At 41.1% G+C, this 17,319-nt stretch overlaps 1 protein-coding gene across 4 annotated transcripts in view; it reads right to left on the bottom strand.

The window, feature by feature from the left end:
• Lim1 (LIM homeobox 1) overlaps positions 1-17,319 on the bottom strand; it is a 182,293-nt gene that overhangs the window by 127,018 nt on the left and 37,956 nt on the right. For all 4 annotated transcript variants that reach the window (XM_083129155.1, XM_083129156.1, XM_083129158.1 and 1 more), the window contains exon 2: positions 14,723-14,928. In XM_083129155.1, the coding sequence (XP_082985281.1) occupies positions 14,723-14,928 (206 nt within the window). The remainder of the gene's footprint in view (positions 1-14,722; positions 14,929-17,319) is intronic.

The raw sequence follows: 17,319 nt of genomic DNA, 5'->3' as shown, positions 1-17,319 counted from the left end.
CCCCCCCTAATCATCCTTAATGTCCACTGCACCACCCACCGCAGCATACCGACCGTTTGCAGGGCCATAATTTCAGGAATAAAAGGGGGAGACATTACGCGTGCCAACCCACGGAACGGCGGACACAATTCTCCTTTATATCTGCTTCGTTGTCGACGCCCCCCCCACCCCCTCCCTCTCGCTACGAAACTGTCACCGGAAAGAAAAGAATATTTAATTTGAAAATCGTGTTATACTTTTCTGCAGGGGGCGGTCGCGTCACGTTTTCTCGAATTTTTGCTTCGACTCACAGTCTCCTGTTCCAGAACCGGAAATCAGGTAAACGTTTCTTTCCCTTTCTCTCTCCTGAGGGAGCAGAGATATCTCCCGCGGCAGTGTTGCTAATCCTCAGTGAATTTTAGACGCAAGCTGTGGTAAAGTTCCAATCATTTTTTTTTTCGTTGGAGTTTTTAAGTCCACGTTATGCATAGCACATATAGGCTAATCGGGACTGGACCTATAGTTTACAGTGGGTTCCGAACCACTGTGGCATGTGCCTCCACCGGATAAAGTTTCAATCACCATGGCGTCATGATGTACGAAGGTTGTTCTGTTTTTAAAGGCACGCGGTTGCCATCTCTTCCTCGTGGATTCTTGTAGGACCATATCACCCTCTTCCCCTTTTACGGCATGTTGAAATGGGCAGGGGATAAATTTACCATTTGAAACATTGAAACGCTTGTTAAAAGTACCACCTCAATGTTGAGAATATATCATAAAATTGAAAAAAGTCTATATTATTTAGATAAATGATGTGCTTTGGAGATAACTTGGGCCAGTAGCGTATACTGAGTTCAAGGTATGGGCTATCTCACTATTAGTGTTGCCCACGGGACGAGACGGGACAGGCTTTTAAAAATTCGAGACGAGACGAGATTGATCATGTGTCCCTTTGACAAACGAATATTTTCGAGACGAGACAGCATTTCACAGCATTTCCACGAGACGAGACAGGCCAAAGTCTCGTCTCGTGGGCAACACTACTCACTATGTTACATGTAGGCTATGAATAGAAATAAGTTTACCAACTCATAAGAAATCATGTTGCCAACTCCTAAGAAATCAGGTTGCCAACTCATAAGAAATCAGGTTGCCAACTCATAGGAAATCAGGTTGCCAACTCATAAGAAATCAGGTTGCCAACTCATAAGAAATCAGGTTGCCAACTCATAGGAAATCAGGTTGCCAACTCATAAGAAATCAGGTTGCCAACTCATAGGAAATCAGGTTGCCAACTCATAGGAAATCAGGTTGCCAACTCATAGGAAATCAGGTTGCCAACTCCTAAGAAATCAGGTTGCCAACTCATAGGAAATCAGGTTGCCAAGTCACAAGAAATAAGGTTGCCAACTCCAGTATCATCATCATCTCACATACATGAATAATTTTATTTACAATTTCTGGTCGATTTTTCTCCTGTAGTTTATTCTCTAGACTTGAGGCTTCGCAGATGGCGTAGCTAGCCTACAATATACGCTCCTGCCTTGGGCGATTTTCCTGTATTAAAATATAATTGTTTCAACCGTAGTTTTTTAAAAAATAATTTAGCGGACATTGCGGACGTACTGTATTTTTCCACAAAAGAGGAGATACAACAAACCCCTCGAATCCTCCCCCCTTCCCGTTCCTACTTCGGGCAATCTTCGTGGCGAAGTGGCTAACACAGCGCGCTACGACACCTGACGTCCCAGGTTCGAATCCCGGTCTGGGCATGGATTTTCCTTGTGAGTGTCCCTTCGTCAATTTCATGTATCACTCATCCTCATCTTCGCGATTATCCAAAAGTAGCAGAGAAGCGGAGTAAAACAAAATAAACCAGCCTACCTACTTCATTGTAGACAGCAGCGAATTATAGATATCTCTAAGATTCTTCCGAATGCCGAAGGAGAATTCTAACCAGAATAAGTTTTTCAAAAATTTAGAATGTCAGCGTCATTTTTTTAAAGTAACATTTCTTTTTTCGTAAGAGCTAGGGCCATATATATATATATAACGTAGCGGTTGGCAACACTAATCAATACATTCTCCTTCTCTCGTTGCTATAGAGATTACGTGTTGGCGCTGCAACGTGCAGCACTACAAAGCGCTTTGCTCAAATGGAGTGGGTCCTACTTGAAACGAGGAACAGATGGTTTGGACACTCCTGTTTACCTACTGCTGAGTCGGCGTTGTGTTTCATAGATCCCCCCCTCCAAACCCTTGCGGACTTTAATCAGAAAACAAGGCACATTTTTCTTCCCTTTTTTCCCCACGAGTCAGAAACTGGGATGGAGGGGATTTTCCTCTGCCTTCTCTTCCATTCGATTTCATTCTGGAGCAATTGCCAGGCGGAATGGTGGTCGGGCCTCCCTGAGAAGTGTTGGAGTGGGTAATAATGCTCGCACTGTTGGTTCAACAAAGAATGAAAAATTCGAGCTTCGTTAAAGTGTGTACAGTAAAGCTTGTGCAATTCGAATGTCGGGTCTGCAGCTTCAGGAGACCTAAATCATGCGCTGCTTAGAAGAGTAGATTCTTCGCGTGGTTGGAGAGCCGTGAGCTTTACTCGCCTGACAATAAAGCGAAAAAGATTTGTTGTGTTTGTTTCAAGAGCAATCAATACTTTTCCATCTAATTTAGCGATTTTCCTTCCACGCAAACGGGAAGCAAATATCCAAGTTTGAAACATCCCCAGTGAAGGTACACAGCGATTCGGATCCCCGGTGGTATCTGTATGGGAAAGTATCGATTGGATTTCATTTACCGATACTGGCCGATACTTTTGATTGTTCGCGGAGTCCGCAAGAATGCAACGCGACACTTTCCCGGAGTCAAATTATGCTGGAAGTTATGCAAACTTCGAAGTCTCCATTGATTTTGTACCAAATATATGTCTGTATCGTTGGGAATCGGTATAGGTATGGCTATCTGTTTAAAATGATAGTAATTTCAGATAAGCAGTTAAGAACTAAGCAAAACCAATGTGATAAATAGAAAACCTCGTTAAAATTGTCCCCGATTGTCATTTTTGAGAGAAGAATGTTCAAAATATACGAAATATATTATTGTGTGTACTGTCCGCCTAGTAAACAGCTATACACTATCTATCCACTTTTACAATTACAGCCCCTCCCGGAAAAAAATCCTGCTTTCGCCTATGCTAGTAAAAGGCACAGTGGACGAAAGTTCAAGTTCGGCGTCCGTAACTTCTGAATCACACGCTGAAACGCAGCTGTGAGAATCGAAAGCTAAAATGACTGGGGAAAAAGAATTATGAGGGCGGGTTCAATTTAGGGTCAGATCGCCACCACCCCGTGTAATAGTTCGATGGGAAACAAGTGCCCGCGAGAAAAGATCGCCCAACAGAAGCACAGGAAGTTGGATAAGAGCCTCACCTTCCGAAAAACTCCCATCTAGTGGGCCAATTCCAAACTTCCTGCCCGCAAACAACAGAATATCGCTTCCGCACACTCATTTGTTTTTCCATGCAACCGGGGGGAAGCAATCCAATACCGAACCGCCCCGAAGAATCAAGACTAATTTTTCCTCCCCCCTCCTCTACTCCCTGCCCGTTCGTAGTAATCGCTCTCAATTGTTTTAACCATGAATAATGACAGGGAGTGCAGTTCTGGTACGGGATTAAGCTGTACGTGTGTTTTGTCCAATGGGGGAAAAAAAAGATGTATTTTGGTTCACCGCAACCTATTATTTAGTGATTGTATCTATCTACCCGTTGCCAAATTACACAGGCATTATGTTAAGACCGTTCCACTAAAATGCAAGGAAGCCTGTCTTGTAACTGCGCTCACAGATGGCGTTTCGATCCGGTATTGACAGTTGACAAACGGAAAGCTGCATAAATGTTGAAAAGAGGACAGCCTTTGCAGTAAAAATTAGTCATTATTTAAGTTAATGAATATTTGTTAATAATTATATGCGTGTTGATGCTATTAGTCAATAAAGTTGTAAAATATTTGTAGTTCCCACTGCCTTTAATTTTTAACGAAAGTACATAAAAACGTCCAATCAGTGAGCCATGTATTTGTATTAATTCTAAATATACACCAGATTTTACCGTTTTTATAGCCAAGGGCCCAACCCAACCGATACTCAACTTCAAATTCATGCAGTGCAGTAAAGAATTCTAAGGTGCTCTGCAAAAGAGATTATTTTAATTTTACAAATATTTCGAGAATTCAGTATTTGAAAAAATAATAATAATATCACGCACGGTGGGGAGACCAACCTCCTTATGCACTCTTGATTCAAATAAAAATGAATATTCAGAACTCTTTATGAATTAATTATTGTTCTCCATTAGTGGATGGTACCACAGATAAGGGTATATATTCCCTTATCTCTGATGGTACCAAGAAGAGAAGTACAGACCTTTCCGTATACTTCGAGATACGAGAACAAGACGGTTCTTTGTAAATCGAGACGAGACCATACCAGCGAATCTACGAGGCTTTTGCCTCAATACAAACATGAATAAGAACAAATGTGGTTACCTACCTAACTACTATTTCCCATCCTAATTGCGCCAACATTGATAGGCAATGACTTATTGATAGATAATAGGTTATAGAACATGTTAGTGCTATTAACAATTGATTTACTTCGCTTCTCTTTCTGCCACTTTTGGCTAATCACGAAGATGAGCTTCAGTGATGATATGATGAAATTGATGAAGAGACAGCAACAAGGAACACCCATCCTTGGCCGGGATTCTAACTCGGGACCCCTAGCATCGTAGTGCGCTGTGATAACCACTCCGCCATGTAGATCGGCGTACATATTCTATCTCTATACAAAAATGGATGTATGTATGTTTGTTCCGCCATAACTCTCGAACGCCTGGAGCAATTTCAACCAAACTTGGTACACATATGCCTCACAATCTGGAAAGAAATAATGTGGGGGTAAGACACCCCTTGCACCCCTAGGGGTGTGGGTGGGAAGGGGTGACATGTAAAAATAATCGAAAACGACCGATATTAATGTGGAATTCATAGTTTTCGAGGTCGCTAAGATGAATAGTGACACTCCCAATGCCGTTCAATTTATTTATTCTTGCTCCTGGAGGTGAAACTAAAAATGTTGTTGATAATCAAGTTTTGAGTTAAATTAATATTATAGTGAATTTGTAAAAGGTTTTACTTTATAATTTCTATACTGTACTTATACTTTTAAATACCTTTAAATAAAATTAGTTACATTTTACTATATAGTTAGAATTCATTATTTTCCTGTCTAATAGAAGATTGGGATAAATAAATACCCGGGCAACGCCGGGTAATCAGCTACTTACAAATAAAATTATATGTTCAAGGGTTCAAGCTGATCAAGCCTTGTGCAGAAATTACTTATGTACAGTCACCGCCAATAAAAATGAGACACATAGATCCTGAAATGCTCGCTTGTCTGCAAGGCGTTATGTGTGTTGCCTAACTCTACGGCGATAAGTAGATTTTGATAGGAAATTTTCAATGATAACTTCTAGAAGGTTACCCAACTCAGAGCCCTCTGTAGCCTGTTTGAGACATCGTAGAACTCTGAAATTTGGTGAATCCACTATGCAGACCATGGGAAAGTGGATGGCGATAAAAATTGTTCAATTTTCCGCCACCAGGTTGAAATGTGGCGCTGTACTTCCATGATGGGTTGTACAAATAATCACGTTAAGTGATTTAGCTGAGTTATTAATTAGAAAGACATTTGTTAGTGGCTGGAAGTTGCGAGAAAATAATCTCTCGTTTATTGCAAGATTGCAAGGTAAAGGCAAATCCATAACCAATTGGAGCAGTTCACGTCATTATCACAACCCATCATGGAAGTACAGCGCCACATTTCAACCTGGTGGCGGAAAATTGAACTATTTCTTTTCTATCGCCATCCTCTTCTCAATGGTCTGCAGAGTGGATTCACCAAATTTCAGAGTTCTACGATGCCTCAAACAGGCTACAGAGGGCTCTGAGTTGGGTAACTTTAATTCTGGTCACCCGGTATTTTTAGTATCATTCCAGAGTTTCGATTTTCACAAGGATCCTCGTTCTCTCTGTTTGTGGTTTCAATGTCCCGTTCTTGTGTTGAGCCAAATCTGGTGGCAACCCTATTTGAAGCAACGTTTTAATGTCCCGTTCTTGTGTTGATCCAAATCTGGCGGCCACCCTATTTGAAGCAACATTTTCTCAGTTTTTTAATCTCGCTGTCACCGTAAGGGGGCAGGTCGCATCCATTCAGAAAAACAATGACAAGGAAATGGGGTAGCGCGGTGTTATGAAATGTGGTGTTTGTGTTGCCGAAGGAACTCCGCGCAGAGGTGTTGGCCAGAGGGAGCTTGCCTTGTTGGTTCCACGCTGATCAAACACAGGTCGCTCTGTGCCAACACAATTCTGCTTGCACAAGTCATTCAGATTAAACCCTTTTGAGCGACCTCACACTCTCTCGCTCTCTCTCCACGATGTACACAAGCAAACATTCGAAACAAGCGGAGTTTTGGTGCTTTGGTCGGATATTGTGGGGGCGGAGAGGGGGTACAATTAAATTGATTGATAGGGTGTGAATGGGGTGCAAAAAAACAGAAACTTTCTCAGGTGTTTCAACTGCGATTCGCTTAGTTACGCGCGCTGAAACGTAGAATTCCGTGGGATGATAAATTCGATTTGCTAACAAGTCCTACTATACCCTGTTCAAGCTAACTGTAGAGCAGGGCTGCGCATATCGGCAGAGGAGGAGAAAATCGAGTGGTGAAAGCGCAGTGTTGCCAACTCTACGGTCCAGACCTTAGTCCGTACGTTAAATGCACGACTTGTCAAAATTTGCTCTTGCAGTTTTATCCCTAATATTTCCCTAAGAAATTCTTAAACCAATCGTACGGACCTGGAGACAAAAATACGGTCCGTTTGCCATGTGTGTTCGGTATTATCCTTTTCAAAAGTTTGCAACGCTGCATAGGAAATCGGGGAACTCCCGTCGCCCATTACGCAATCCCGTTCTCTCACTGTTGATTGGTGGAGCCGTCTCGCGTCACTACTTGCGCAGAGACTTGTTCTCGTTCGCCTGGTCTACAGTTAGCTGGTACGGAGTTTACACTATGTCCCGGGAATATCTTGAGCAAATTAAGGAAAACAAGTCCTCTGCGCAAGTAGTGACTGGAGAGGGCTCGACCAGTGAGCGCGCGAAAGGGGAAAACGCGGCTGCAGACATCAGCCGTTTGCAGCAGCGGGCAATGCTTTGCTCCACACACTCGTTTTCTCCCCTTTTCTACCGTTATGCGCGGCCTTGCTCCACAGATTCCTGAGACTAGAGCGTAGAACACCATACGTATCCGTTCAGCTACGAACGCCAGAGGCCCTGGGTTCAAATCCTGCCCTAGGCATGGGTGTTCTTTGTGACTGGCCCTCTATCAGTTTCATCATATCATCACTCATCCTCATCTCCGTGAAGCCAGAAGCGACAGTAGCCTAATACAGACCAAATCAATTAATTGTAGGCATGTTACATTTTGAACGCCTCAAAAAAAGAAAAATAAAGAAAAAACATCACAATTTATCAGAATACTAGCTGATTAGCCGGCGTTGCACGGGTATTTATATATCCCAATCTTCTCTCCTCTCTCTCTCTCTCTCTCTCTCTCTCTCTCTCTCTCTCTCTCTCTCTCTCTCTCTCTCTCTCAATGTCATCGTGAATGTGACCAATGACCTTAGCGACTCCGAAAACTATGGATTCGACACTAATGTATTACTTTTACATGTCACCCCCTTCCCACCCTCGCCCTTAGGGGTGCCAGGGGTGTCTTACCACCATAATATTTCTTTCCACATTGTAAGTGATATGTGTACGAAGTCTGGTTGAAATTGCTCCAGGCGTTCGAGAGTTATGCCGTAACAAACATACATACATATACCTAGGTATACACACACACATCCATTATTGAAGATTGCAAATTTCAGAACCTTTCGCTGTCCAGTATAATAGATGCCAGGATCCGGTACCGGGACGCGGCCCGGTGGTAGAGAAACACTGGGCTTCTAAACACTTCATCAAGATAACGGTATTCGAAACACTACTATTCAATCGACAGCACACGTGTACTCATTTGACTTATGTCTTCTTTTCTGAAAATAAGGAGCAGGAAGATTTTTTGTTAGAAGAAAAAAGAAATGAGCACTGGGAACCAATCATGAATCTGTTAAGCAGTAAACGAACAACACTAACCAAGCATTCAATGCTTTTTCGAGGATGGACGAACCCGAACAGGAACAAACGACACATTTCTCTTTGAATCTACGTATTTTCCTCAGCCCAAACACATCCGCCCCCCTTTTTTTTAAGCCAGTGTCAATGCAGACTCTCGTTCAAGCTGGTTGACAGCTTTTCACGAGTCAGTGAGAAAGAATTCGAAAAAAAAAGTTTAAAAAAGTCGAAAAGAATGCTTGTAACTGGGCGGATGTCTAGATGCCAAACAGTTGGGAACTGAAAAGTTCGCAAGAGTTATAGTAATTCAAATAAAGAAAAAAAAACGCCCATCCCGACTTGGCGCTTTTCAAAGACTGGTTTAATTCTGTAACGACCAAAAGAATTGGCCAATAGGCGTGACCGGCGATTGCTGTCTGACCACACAAGCCCACAACAATGTGTTCCCATTTGACAGAAATTGATCGTTGGTGGTTCTGTTGGCTGGTAAGCATTGTTGGATAAATGATGCATCTGGGCGAAGGCTACTGTTAATCTGCAATGAAATTCACAGAAGTTTGAGTATTTGGAGAAGATAGTGGTACACAGAGATTATTTACATAATTTTTGTAGAGGGAGATTATTTCCATAACATCTTTGGCTGTTATGCATTTGAAGTTTCGGAACGAGTCACAACTCTCGAAGCAGCCAATCAACTAAGCGAGCCGCTGACGTCATCTCAACCCAGAGCCTATCGCTAAGCCCCTTGCTCAGGCTCTACACGCCCACTAGGCTCGCTAGACAGACTCGCTCAGTCCGCTGGAGATGTTCCGAAAGTAATTCGACTCTACACACGGTACGTGTCAACACTACTTGAGTCAATGCATAGGAAATGAATATGCACACACTTACACACGGGCACATATGCCAGGCGAAATGGGTGTTATTTGGGACTTACTAAAGAAACAAGCTTGCGTCTTAAAGGCAGGATTTTGAATTGGTGGCCCCCCTTCCTCTCCGCACTACCAATCACCGACATTTTATGTGTGGCCTTCGATATCTATATGTGATATTTACATGCTACAAATTTTGAAATTAGGAGACAAAGAAAAACTCATAAAAAATAATAGATAGGTTTTATTTAAAGATTCATAGCTTGCACTTCATTTTTTTTAAAAAAATTAGCAAATTTAAGCTTACTTCAGTTATGTATTGTCTCTCAAGAACATCTTTAAGAATAGACTTTTGTTGTCACTTTTGGAATCAGAAAATTCCAGCAGGCGTTATCGGAATCTATGCCTAGTGTAAAATTCTTTTTTCATATTGACTTTGTTGTCTTAAAAAAAAAAAAAAAAAAAAGCTTCGAGCAGCGCCCTAGGCTTCAGCTCCTCAGCTCCCCTAGCCTACCCCTCGCTACGGGCCTGGGCTTGTTTTTGAAAAAGTAATACAAAATGTAGAAGTTCTAGGGTGTTTTCATGTTTCCATAACAACGACAATTTTATTCTGAATATAAAAGGGAAAGAAGATAAAGATTCCACATTTCGGTCATTTTGAGCAGATATAGCCATTTTGTTTACTTAAACTAAGCTTAACTAAGATCCTTAGGAAAATCTTTGGACCTAAAAGGGATGAGGAGACAGGTGAGTGGAGAAGGTTACATAATTTAGAACTACATAATTTGTATTCATGTCCAGATATTATTAGAATAATTAAATCAAGAAGACTTAGGTGGGCAGGCCATGTGGCACGAATGGGAGAGGAAAGAGGAGTTTACAGGGTTCTTGTTGGGAAACCTGATGGTAAGAGACCTGTAGGAAGGCCAAGACGAAGATGGAGGGACAACGTTGAGATGGACCTAAGGGAAATCGGTAGGGACGGAAAAGAGTATATAGAACTTGCTCAAGATAGGGAAAGATGGAAGGCCTGTGTTGCTGCAGCCATGAACCTTCGGGTTTAAGAAGGCTAGGGAGTTAGTTAGTTAGTTTAAACTAAGCTGCATCAACTGGCACAAAGAAAGCAAACATTCTCCCTCTCAACTCGTAGCAGTAGTCAGTAGGAAATATCTTTGAAGACAAGAAGCTCTCAGCACAGGGAGGAAGCCGCCAACATTTAAAGTAAAAAGTGTTGAAAATCAACTGCAATGGTGACCTACGCTGTTGAAGACCACTAAAAGCTTGCAAAGCAGAGAAGTGTTTCAAATTAGCAAGCACAGGCATCTCATATACAAAGAAGAAAAGGGATATGTGACAGCTCGTGAGTTCATAGACTGCTCTAGGAGAAGTATTCATGCTCTACAAAGACGGTGAAATTGTGATTGCTACTACTAATGCTTATGGTAGGAAAGTTCCAATAAACAGTAATAATAAAAATTGAGGACGTGGCTAAAATTGTGCATTAAGTATCTGTATATGATGAGCATTCTGATAGTGACTAGCAGTGCTGTGCCGAGACTACGGTTCAAAATAATGTTCATGTTGCAGGATCACCCGTATTTGAAGAAAATGTTGTGTTACTTAAAATTTATTATCGAGAATTGTTAATGTAAAGATTTTATTTGGTCAGAACACTTATCTTGCATTCACAGTAATGTTTACATCAACTAATATCTGGGCTGTAATATTTAGAAACTGCATTTATTGCTTGCTACGTTCAAGTGAGAACCAAAAGGAAAACATTCCAAGATGTTTCTACAACTTTGTCTATTTACGTATGAACGTATTGCTTTAGAATTATTGTCAGACCTTTGTATTGTAATTTCACCACAGAAAGTTTTTTAATTAATAAAGTATTTTGAGCCCCAGAACTATTTCTTTGATTTCTCAAAAATTACACTCTGTGGAATCTGTTCCTTCCTTCTCTCACCAATTCAAATATATAGTGTTCAAATTATTGAAACTCAGTTCTAAGAATTACTGAAATGCTTACAATTCTTCTTGGAGAACATGTTCCTTCACTTTTCTTTATACTGAATAAATAAGAGCATTCAATTACAGTGTGTTCTCAAATTTTCGAAAACACAAAAGTCGAAAAAAATGGGGGCCATAAAAATATAGGAGATCTGCAATATCTACAATGCGTTATTTCTCACGCTGCAAGAAGTTGACATATGTGTAAAGAAATACCACATTCCAACGACCTAATAACACAGAGCTTGTGAAACAATAGCGCAGAAAGTGTCATTATCACGTAGCTCCGAAAGAAAAGAAGAAAAAAATGCAAGCGTTCACCGAATGCGATCTAAGTGGCGCTGAGTATTGCCGCTGGCGATCTGTTGTTGTTGGTGTTATAAGCAGCTGAAGTATGTGCCCCGGTGGAAATTCACGATTTTTTGTCATCGGTCACGATTCGGCTTCGGGTGGGACTGGATGCGTGAGGTGGGATTGTTTCGCTCCAGAATGAAAGGATGGGCGGGCCAGCCAAGAAACAGCTTTCGGTGGATTGCCTGCTTGTGGCATGAAACATCTGGGACAGCCAGCGCCTTTGATCTACAGTCAGCTATGGTACACTTGCTCCCTTTCCCGCCAGGGCGCGCAAGTGGAGTAGCCAATCAGACACTATCTCGGCAGCACGTGACTGCAGGTGGTTGGCTTCATGCGTCACGTGCGCGCTACTACGTCACGGTTTTTTTGGCGGGAAAAGAACAGAGTTGCATCTTGCGGAGTATAGCGTTTCTCGTTCATCGCAGTGCTGTGTTTTGTTGGATAATTTACATTGCATTACTGTGCAGTATAATGAATCCGTATTACAACATAGAGAGCAGTTAATACGACAATATTTCTAAAAAAAGTAAATATATGATTAATGGAACAGCACGACGAAGTATTTTATAATTGACATTAATTTCTCAATTTAGACCTTTTTTCTAATTTGAAAACAGCACTGAACATACTTTAGTCATTACACGGTACGTGGCCTCCCCGATAGCGTAGTGGTAACGTCGTCATCTTGGTTCATGGGTTCGATAACGGTGAAGGCATTTGGTGCTTCTGTTTTGATTGATTGGTTTGGTTCATTTTCTTCCGCTTTTCTGCCACTTTTGGCTAATCGTGAGGATGAGTGATATGATGAAACTTACGAATGGACACTCACAAAGAACACCGATGCCCATTATCTGGATTCGATCCCTCGTTTTCTGGCGTCGTAATCGTGCGAGCCACTTCGATACGGAGGTCCCCGTTTGATACGGATCCGACTTTAGACTGCAGGCCCAGTCCCGATTAGCCCAGCTGTGCATAAATCTGACTCAAAACAAAAACTTAGACTAAACTCATCCTGTTTATCACATCATCATGAACAGATCGTATGCAATATTGTTTATGAGCAATAAAGTTCATGCGGGTCTTGTAGAATGTGTTGTGTTACCCGCGAAGGAAACTTATTTCGGATGTATTTGTTTGTAAACTGGCAATAATTTTAATTCAGTAGAGCGCTAATACTATCAGAAGGCGCCTCCCAACATTTTCTTCATTTTTCGGCACCCTCTTCAGCCAGGGGCGACTGCGTGGTGTACAGGTTTCATGCGTTAAAACTCGGGTTAATCATTATATATCCTAGTCCCGTCGTAGCTACTGCTGTTCGTTACAACGGACATAACATTACCCCCAAAGGGTGGAATGTTATCAAGATGCAATATCGTTATCCTCACATTTAAAGAAACGCCGACGCTCGTCTGGGTGGTGTATCCGTTAGCGAACTAAAATATCCAAAGTTCATATCAAGATCCTTCATCTCCGTCGCGATTAACCTAGCGGTATGCGTAACTACGAAAAAGTTGAGAAAACAAAAGAACAGTTGCAGCTGTTAATGGTGAAGATAAAGACAGCAGTCGGTGTTGAGGAGATGGATGCTTAGCCACATCCTACGGCAATAGAAATTCCTCCCTGCACGCAACCATACGCACTTTTCTCATGCATTGTGTTCACGACTCTGTGGTATGCGTGTTGTGCGTTGCAGCCTTATTTATTTCATGTATGTCTCAGGACACGCGTTTTATTACGGACCTTTCGCAACCATGGACCTTTCGTTTTTTAAAAGAAAAAGCTATCACAACCAAAAAGAAGCACTATTTGTACGCACATAATAGCAAAAATGAGGAATGAAAAGTTCTAATTCCATCGTAATATTTCGCATTTAAAACGTAACCCTGTAGATTTAATATTGTTATTAACACAGCAGTATATATGCACTTTACGTACATTACTTCACAGTTTAATATACACAGACACTATCTCAACCCCTCACGAAAACAATTCATTCTTTTACAAGTTCTGCGACACATTTTGGTGTACTGCACGGGACCACATTCGCTCACTAGTACTTGTTTGAGTCTCTCACCTTCGAGCGTATACAATAGAATAGTATATTAGTGTGACAATAGTCGTGGACACAGGAATATGTAAAATATGGCGGTTTCAGCCCACAATCATGTTTCATTTTCAAATATCACTCTATTATAGAGTACTGCATTGAACCACTTTCGCTCGCTCAAACTCGATCGAATCTCCCACGCTCGAGCGTGATTCGCTCGAATATATAGAATATCAAATATTATTTCAACGTGACAATAATCGTACAAATATGTGTAAAATTAGTGCTGGTAGTTTCAGCCCATAATAATGTATTCATTTTCATATATTGCTATGTATTGGTAAGATAGATTAGATTACATTTGAACATGGAGATGATGACTATTTCACTTCACGAAGCATATTTGAAGGTCCACTACCACAGACAAATTAGCTATACGTGCACTACTGGGCTTCCGAGTGTATACTACTCGTTTTGCCTGGTGGAGCCTTATTCGCTCGAATGAAGAAGCTCTCAATTCCGTACGCTATCTAGCGTCGTCCTCGCAAACTATTTGGCGCTCGACCGAAATCCTCTCCCTCCAACACCCTACTATAGATTCAGTCCCGATTAGCCTATATATCTGTGCATAAAGTGGACTTAAAAAAAAGAAAGTTCAATTCGAATTTAAGATATTGTGACTTAACACTAAAATCTTAAGCTACTATACCTGCGCCGCTTTTATATATAGGGCGCGGGAACCGTCTTTATGGCAATGACCCTCGGTTGCCACGTTTCCCTACGAAGGAACTCGCGGTCAAACAACCAATTAGGTCTAGTGCTTGGGCAAGAAGCGACAACAACAACTTCCCAAAGCAGCCAGTAGGGATACAGGATTTTCTCGAAATAACCGTCCTACGCTATGATTGCACGTCGATTCCTGCGACGGCAGAATTATAGAGAATGTCCCTTCATTTCTAACTCAGTTTTCTGTATCACTACCGTTCTTGCTTGATATTTAGTATCTGACTGCAAAATTCTGGAGAATAGTTCTTGCCGCTGGCTGACATTGAACGGAAGAGCACCATGTCTCATTTGAAAAACAAGAACTTGGATAAACAGGCGTTCCGAAAGCATTTTTCGGCACGACGTCTGCAAACCACATACACTACTGAAATATACCACGACTCAGAATCGTATGTTGCCTGTCTATGACCAATACATTTCCACTATTATCACCTACCTTGGCTACTCTTCCCGTTGATGTAGTCTTCTTTACAGATGAACTTGTTGTCGTCCAACACATACAGCTCCTCCCCCGTGGACAGTTGTTTTCGACACACCATACATGTAAAGCAGTTCAGATGAAATACTTTGTCCCTCGCTTTCCGCACTAAATCACTCGGAGAAATTCCCTGCGCACAACCTCCGCACTTGGTCCCGTATCTCCTGAAAGATAAAAACATAATAGTTACTGAATTGACAATGATAACAGCCGGGTTTTAAAAAACAGATGCAAAGGGCTTCAAAACAAGACCAATATTGTATTTGTAGGACTACCCAATACTAAGAAAAAAGTTGTTTCAAAAAATTGGTAAGAACGTTGGTTTGGCCGATTTAAGAAATCTGAAATTTTAGAATCGTATTTAGAAACCTTCTACCTACACTGTATTTGAAATTCATCACTATCGGACCATAAGTTTTTTATTTATAGAGTTTCAAACAGAACTGCCGTTTGGAAAAAGCAGAAAATCCAGCACTTTTTTTTGTTCAAACGACGATAAAAAGTCGATGGCATACTCGAAAAAAATTGGTTATCATAGCTTAATGCAGAATTGATTACGCAAAATTTTGATAAAACTCGTCTTTATGTAGGTCCAAACTCTAGAATCCATAATTTTTAATCCGATAGTAGGTATCTTGGCGCATTTGTAGACAAAAATGTTAAAAGTTATCGTTAGTTATATTCAGCTATAAGTTGACAAAAAATTCGATGTTAAAATTGATTGTTAGACATACCCTGTTCAAGCTAACTGTAGAGCAGGGCCGCGCATATCGGCAGAGGACGAGGAGGAAAATCGAGTGGTGAAAGCGCAGTGTTGCCAACCCTACGGTCCAGACCTTTGTCCTTACGCTAAATGCACGGCTTTGTCAAAATTTGCTGTAGCAGTTTTATCCCTAATATTTCCCTAAGAAATTCTTAAACCAATCGTACGGACCTGGAGACAAAAAATACGGTCCGTTTGCCAAGTGCGTTCGGTATTATCCTTTTCAAAAGTTTGCAACGCTGCATAGGAAATCGGGTAACTCCCGTCGCCCATTACACAATCCCGTTTCTCTCACTGTTCATTGGTGGAGCCGTCTCGCGTCACTACTTGCGCAGAGACTTGTTCTCGTTCGCCTGGTCTACAGTTAGCTGGTACGGAGTTTATTTTCAGGCACAAATAAAATATCTATGTCACTGTTAAAATTGAGAGGTTCGTACAGCTTCTTTTTATGTCTTCGCGTAATAAAAACAATGCATTATTATTTAAGGCTCGGCTGGAACGTCGGCCGACGCCAGGGCAGCTTTTTTAGAATTTTCCTCTCCTTTCGCAAAACCGCTTGTGATAGTCGATTCCAAAATCTGAAAAATTACTGTTGCATAGATATTCTCAATAGTTTAATAGACTCACGTAGTCACGACAATATTGAGAATATCTAGATAACAGCGAAAGCAAACCACATCAAGATTCAAGTAAATGCTCTAGAAGGAATTCTAAGCGGATGTAAATTTTCAGATTTTGGAATAGCCTAGCTATCATAACGGTTTTTCGAAGGAGAGGAAAATTGAAATAAAAGCTGCCCTGGACTATAGATTATAATACGTATTAATTATTATTAGACTATTATCGTGTATTATTATTATTTCTGAGACACATCGTTCGGACACATCCCCCGAAAATTTCTAGATACGTGCCTAGACACAGTATTTGTTCTTGGAAACATTTGCTTTCCATACCATTGGCCTATGCTGCAGCATTAGGCCCATTCCTGATATAGGCCCAGATGAAAACAGACGAGAATTTTCCGAAAGCTGAACAGTTTTCTTTTGCTATATTAACCTGAAAATAAATCTTAGAATGAAATTTGGAGCCCCAATTTCGGACGCCTAGACACAGCGTTACTTATTATACAGTTACTATTATTCTTTGCGCTGTGACGTAACTATAACGTCGTTGTGTTTATTGTTCACCGAAGATTTCAAGCATCAGGCCCAATTTCGTCTTAATCCGGCCCTGCCTTTGGCCGTAAATACATAAACGTTTTTGGCATTATCACGTTAAAACTTGCGTTCTACTTCATGACACTACTGCACTCAGCAGCGGCGCCAGGATATATCATATAGGGGTGCTGAAGGGGTGCGGAATGTAATTCAGGGGATGCGATGTTGAAAATATTAAAAAAAACATCAAACACGCATGCAAGGGCGCACAGGATTTTTTTCCGGGGCGGGGGGGGGGGGAGAGTAAGATTTTTCATATCTTTCCAAAGACTTTCATTTTACGTTTAGTATTGTTGTTGTTGTTACAAAAATCATAAAATTAAAATTGAATTGAAAATTCTTTGGCGTTGGTACCAAGTTCAGGCGTGAGCCACTATTTAAATAGAAACTAGATTCACCTCATATCATTTCCATAAACATGTAACACTTTGTTGATAAACAGTCATTTGTCTCTTTTACCTTTTCACGATGCACAGAGACCACCGATGAGTGTTCAATTTGTATCTTTGGGTAGAAATGGAAATCGCCATGCAACCTGAAGTTCTGCTATTTTTAAATAATATAAAATGTACAAA

The sequence above is a fragment of the Lepisma saccharinum genome, chromosome 9, assembly GCF_977018435.1.
Source record: "Lepisma saccharinum chromosome 9, izLepSacc3.1, whole genome shotgun sequence".
Taxonomy (NCBI): domain Eukaryota; kingdom Metazoa; phylum Arthropoda; class Insecta; order Zygentoma; family Lepismatidae; genus Lepisma; species Lepisma saccharinum.
This window is presented reverse-complemented; position numbering and strand designations above follow the sequence as displayed.